Raw genomic sequence first — 5,977 nt, forward strand, 5'->3', positions numbered from 1 at the left:
TTGATTAGAATCACCTTTTTTTTTTTTTTTTTTTTTTTTTTTTTTTTTGTTGTCGCTGGGCTAAAAATGCTATTACGCATCCCCTTCCCGTCGGGGGACGGGAGAGGGGTATGTGGGACTCCCCGGTAAAGACGTTCCCGGTATACCCACTAAAAAGGCCCAGCGGCACTCCGACCTCGCCTGAGTGGAGGGGGTCTGGGAATCTATGGCATCCAGTCCCCCACCGGCGATTGCCCGCCTTACGGCAGGCCCCTCATGCCTCCCCCCAGTGGGGAGGGGGTCCCTATGATGGCCGGAGCACAAGGGGCGGTCCTTGTGGTGCAGGCGGTGGCACCCCCGTGCCTGTCGCCCGCTGATCACCCCCCGGGGCGGATGGGGACGGACGTTGTGTTCGCCGTCTTCCACCCCTTCTTCGTCTGCGGTGCGGCGCCGCGAGAGGGTCGCTCTCCCGCACGCGCTCCGCCGACTCCTTCTGTGACATGACGTCCTCACAGAAGGAGGCCACCGCTTCCCATGCCTCCTCACTTCGCAGCATGGCAGCAATCACGCTGGGGAGCGAGAGGTCGTCCCCGACTACTGCCACCAGGGTGCGGCGGGGTTCAGTCCACGATGGGCACACCTCGATTGTGTGCTCTGCCGTATCCACCTCGGCTTCACAGTGGTGGCACTGTGGAGTCTCCTCCCTCCCAATCCGATGCAGGTACGATCCGAAGCAGCCATGCCCGGACAGCACCTGCACCAGACGCATCGAGAGGCACCCGTGCCGCCGATCGAGCCATCCGTTCAGGACAGGCCCGATGGCATCCAACGTCCGGCGACCGAACGTTGCCGAGGCAAGGTCCTCGGCCCAGTGCCCAGTTATTACCTCCCTCGCTTCCTCCCGAACTTCTTCCCGTTCTATTGGGTCCGGGTGCCGGTCTAGAGCCCTCTGTGCCGCCTTCCAGTCGTACACTCTGGCGAGCACCCAAGCCTCGAGCTCCCATGGAGGGGTTCCCGCCAGAACGCACGCCGCCGCAAAGCTCACTGTACGGTACGCCCTCGCCACCCGCTGCGCAATGACCCTCTGTGGCCTTCGGATGGCAGCGGCGTTTCTCCGTCTGCACAGTGAGTCTGCCCAGATTGGGGCCCCGTACAAGGCCATACTCTTGAGTATGCCGGCGTATAGACGACGGCATTGGTCGCCGGGCCTCCCGATGTTCGGGAGGAGCCATGAGAGGGCGCCCGCGGTCTTCATTAAGCGCGTCGACAACCCGCTGAAGTGGGCGCTGAAGTGCCACCTGCTGTCGAGGACTATGCCCAGATATTTCATCTGGGGCTGCACCCCAATGCGGACTCCCTCCACATGGATATGAGCGTCGGGCGGTTGGTGTTGCCGAGGCCCGTGGAAAAACACGGCTTCGGTCTTTTGCAGCGCCACCGTCAGCCCTAAGTGGGAGATTCTGTCCACCACTAGTGAACCGCCCGCCGAGGCCAAGCTGGCCGCCTCTGCAAAATTTTTCTCCCCCGGGCAGTCAGAAGGGTGTCGTCTGCATAGCAGATGACAGACGTGCCACGGGGGAGGTTTTCCCGCAAGAGCCAGTCGAATCCGATGTTCCACAGGAGTGGCCCCAGAACAGAGCCCTGTGGGACACCGGACTCGACGCCGTAACGTCGGAGCTGTCCCGTCTTGTCCACAAGGAGGACAGTGCGGTCCCTCAGGTAGTCCGCCAAAAGTCCCCGCAAATACGGAGGCACCCCATGGAAGCGGAGGGCCTCCAGTATGGTAGAGTGGGGAATAGAGTTGAAGGCGTTGGCTATGTCGAATGACACAGCCAACAGTCCATCCCCCGCATCCATCGCCTCCTTCACCTGATCCTTGAGTCGAGATAGTGCATCAACTGTCGAACGCTCAGCTCGAAAACCGAACTGGGCGTCCGCTAGATCTGGGCCGATTGTACTCAGGTGCCTGTTGATTCGGGCGGCGAGGACCCTCTCGAACATTTTACCGACTTCATCCAGTAAAACGATGGGTCGGTATGCCGATGGGGAGTCCGCCGGCCGCCCTTCCTTACGAAGAAGGCACAATTGGCCCTCCTTCCATGGCTTCGGGAACCTCTCAGACGTGAGGCACGCACTGAAGAGGTCCCGAAGCCTTTCTCCCATCTGGGAGGTGGCGATGGCCATCACCTTTGCGGGGGGGGGGGGGGGACGCCGTCTGGACCTGGGGCCGTCTTTTTCCCCCTGAGGCAGAAAGCTGCCCTTTCTATCTCGTTCTCCGTAACCAGCGGGACCTCCTCGGCCGACGACAGAGCCGCACCCCGCGGGGCGCTCATCACTGGTGGGGTGAAGTTGTCCCTGCCCGGAAACAGGGACTGGACCACCCCATCCAGCAAAGACGGCTCGAGGGTTTCGGCAACGGGGGGACCGTACGGGCGCAGTTTGTTGCATGCAGCCTTGTACGGCCTCCCAAAGGGGTCAATGTCCAAACCTTCAAACATTTCCGCCCTCGCGCGATCCTGGGCTGTGCCCATTCGCGCCGTCAGTGTCGACTTAGCCTCTATGTAGGCTGCATAGAGGCGGTCTTCGTTGTCAAGGTCGCGAAGGCGCCGCCGCCGGCTTCTCGTGTAGGCCCGCCTGGCTGCCACACAGGCGGCCCGTAGATCCCCCAATTCCTCTGACCACCAATAAACGGCACGTCTAGGTTCCGGACGATGAGACCGAGGCATGCTAGAGTTGCACACCTCGGTCAGGGATACCCTTAACTGGACCGCTGTGGCGTCCACATCACGGACTCCGACAGAAGGGGCCAGCCAGTCCTGGACGAACGCCGCCTCTACGGCGGCCTCCCGATCTAGGCGGGAGAGCGCCCACCGTGGGAAGTGCGACCGACCCTCCTGGGTCCCCTGGGAGTCTGGGGTGCAAACATCAAACCGCACGTATCGGTGGTCGGACAGCGTCTCCACCAGCTCCACCCGCCAGTCCACTACACAGGCCGCCAAAGAAGGGGATGCAAAGGCGAGGTCCACTATGGAGCCCCCCTGCCGCCGCACGCAGGTGTGTACTGTTCCTCTATTCAAGAGGGACAGACCGGATGACACGGACCAGGTTTCAACCTCTCGTCCTCGGGCATTGGTGGTCGGGTTACCCCATATTATCGACTTGGCGTTAAAGTCGCCCAAGACCAACACCCGGTGCTGTACCATTCCGCCTGCCACCCTGGCGAGGACCTCTAGAAAGTTCTCGAAGTCCGTGAGAGGGCGGTTTGGTGAGAAATACACCCCTATAAGGGCAATGTCACCCCACGCTGCGGCCACGTATCCCGGTCCCCTCTCTAAGAGCGAGAGGGGAGGAGAGTCCGTGGAAGATCGCGCCATCAATGCAACCGAGCCGTTGTCGTCTCCCAGCCAGCTGCCAGGGACAGAGTACGGCTCGGCGATAACCGCCACATCCACCAACCACTCCGCAAAGGTTTGGACCAGCAGGCTCTGGGCTGCTCTGCAGTGGTTGATGTTCGCTTGAAGAACACGTCGTCTTTGTCCAGCCATCAGTCGGTGTTCATAGCGCTACCCTCGGTGGCCGGCACTGAAACTGGAGTTACAGTAGCAGCGACAGCGGCAGGCCGCGCCGGCGCCTGCGGTTTGCCCTTCTTTATAGTTCGGCCATTCAGAGAATGCGTTCCTGACACGTCGCGATTGAACTGACGACGTAACTTTGCAATGGTTTTGCAGTTACGATAAAAATATTTTTGCTGGTTGTTTACCGTTTTAACAATTGAGGAGCATTAAAACAACATTATTATATCAATAATCAATGAATGTTATTACGTCGTCAGTTCAATCGCGACGTGTCAGGAACGCATTCTCTGAATGGCCGAACTATAGTGGCGGTCGGCATTCCCTGCCCGCCATCACGTGGTTGGCTGGACGACCACTGGCAGCGCATACCGCGCAATGCGTGGTGGCAGCCTCGCAGGTGGCCACCCTGTGCCCCTCTTTCCCGCAGCGGAAGCATAGTTCCCCACGATTGGCAGTGGACGGGCAGAGAGGCCGGGTGTGCCCGATGCCGAGGCACTTGAAACAGCGCATCGGCGCATCCTCGAGCACTCGGACCCCACCCGAGCTAAGTCCGACCGGAAGGCGACCCTTAGCCAGGACCGCTTTGGCAACTACGACCGGGCACTCTAATCTCGTAGTGCCCATGCCCCTGCGGCCAGGTCTAATGGCTCGGCCTTTGATAGATGCGACGGTGCAACCCCCCGCCGCCGCAACCGCTGCCACCACCTCCTCTTGCGTGACTGAGTCGTCGAGGTCGGTCACCTCAAGTGTCACACACTTGACTGCTCTCACGACCTTGGCCGTGTCCGAGATAGCCTCTCGGAGCTTCGTCACGAAGAGGTCCGCCTTGGCGCCGCGTTGGGCCCCCGAGAACTCGAAGATTCGGGCCCCTGTTTGGGTCTTTCGGCACGTGACTCTGCCAGCCCCAAGTTCTGTAGGGTCGACATTTGTACGAGCCCGCCGCAGCACGGACTCATATGTCTCCCCTCGTTCCGCTGCCTCTGGGGTTAATGTGACCACGACGGCTGCAGTTCTTGGAGGAGGAGCGAGCTTCCTCCTCTTGTCCGCTAGAGCTGCAGGCTTGGCTGCAGGGGGCTCAGGGGCCGACATTTTCCCTCTCTGCTTCCTTTTTACCACCTTTATCCAAGGCTGGTTGGAAGGTGTGGTGGAGGGCAGCAGTACGTCTTCCGTCACCGGTTCGGGAGGGAACGTCTGAGTAGTCGGGGCCGGTGACGTCTTCTTGCCCTTGGTGGTTTTTAGCACCTGGAGCTCCGCTTGGGCTGGTGCCGTTGAGGGCCCCGGTGTGATGGGCATCCGTCCGGGCGCCTTATCCGCCGCGAGTGGAAGGCGTAGCCGCGGCTCCGGCAGGAGCCGATCTTCAATGCCGGCGAGACAGGCTCTGGTGAAGGCCCTCTCCTCCATAACTACCTTGCGGATAATATCCTCAAAGTAGGAGGAGGGAGGCAATGGTGTTGGACCTTCTAACGTTCCCTCTTGCCGAGTCGTGGGCTCGGCAATACGCGCGTGCAGCGCAGACACCTCTTTCTGCAGGCGATCCACCTTCGCCTGCAGTTGCCGCGTTTCTTCGGAGGTGGTGCGCTGCGCCAGTTCCTTAACAATGCCGAGCAAGCTCGCTGCCCGGCATTTCAGGGCCTTCTGTAAGGTCCCCTTCAAGTTGGAGGACTTGGAGGCCACCTCGAGGATTTCCATCTGATCCTCCAGGGCCATGCGCTCCATTTCCTCCACTGTGTGGTCCGCGTAGACGACACTAGAGGCGCCGTGGCTGGCCTTGGCTCGGCTTCTTCGCGCCGGCTGTTCCTCCAAGTCGTCTTGTAAAACCGCCCGCTTCGCCGGCTTCTCAGCCGCATCTGAAGAGCCTACGGAGCCCCGCTTGAGGAAGGCCCTCTTCCTGGTCTGGCGGGTTGCAACGCCGCTCGTGCCACTCATTTGTGACTCCGTGTCGGACAAATCGGTGGACACGACGTCACTATCTCGCATGAGACTAGCCGCGGATGGTGCGCGGCTGGTCTCTGATGCCGAAGCATCTCGAGCCATGGTTTGGCCCCGAGAAGGGCCTTTGGGTTGGCCCTGAGAAGGGCCTTTGGGGAGACAGCGCCCGGAGGCGGCCCTTACAAGACGTGGCATTGCCACCCACAATATCGAAACGCAAGACTGTTGAAGATGTTTCGACGCACAGCGTTCGTTAGCCGCCGGCCTGCCACTCCGTTACGGTGGTCAGGCGCGGCGTTGCCCAGGGGTCACTACGTGGAAGTCAACGCTGTGGGGGGACCCCCTGATTAGAATCACCTAACTGGAAAATAATATTGAAATTTTGCACTAGCTGGCGATCGCGGTTTCAGGCATCCCGTGGAAACTTGTGGACCTGGAGAAAAATATAGCCTTTTTGCTTCGATAAATAGCAGCTTTGTGAAGATCAGAAAACT

The 5,977-nt window shown here is 60.3% G+C and overlaps 1 protein-coding gene across 1 annotated transcript; it reads right to left on the reverse strand.

Annotated features, from left to right (window-relative positions):
- Window positions 1-3,854: 3,854 nt before the first annotated feature.
- LOC124632617 lies at window positions 3,855-5,588 on the reverse strand. Its single transcript, XM_047167511.1, has one exon. The coding sequence runs from the start codon at window positions 5,586-5,588 to the stop codon at window positions 3,855-3,857; it is 1,734 nt and encodes a 577-aa protein (XP_047023467.1).
- Between the last annotated feature and the right edge of the window lie 389 nt (window positions 5,589-5,977).

The sequence above is a fragment of the Helicoverpa zea genome, chromosome 8 (assembly GCF_022581195.2).
Source record: "Helicoverpa zea isolate HzStark_Cry1AcR chromosome 8, ilHelZeax1.1, whole genome shotgun sequence".
Classification (NCBI taxonomy): Eukaryota; Metazoa; Arthropoda; class Insecta; order Lepidoptera; family Noctuidae; genus Helicoverpa; species Helicoverpa zea.

Coding starts and splice junctions, on each gene's coding strand:
- LOC124632617 (XM_047167511.1), bottom strand. CDS start 5,588: ATGGCTCGAGATGCTTCGGCATCAGAGACCAGCCGCGCACCATCCGCG.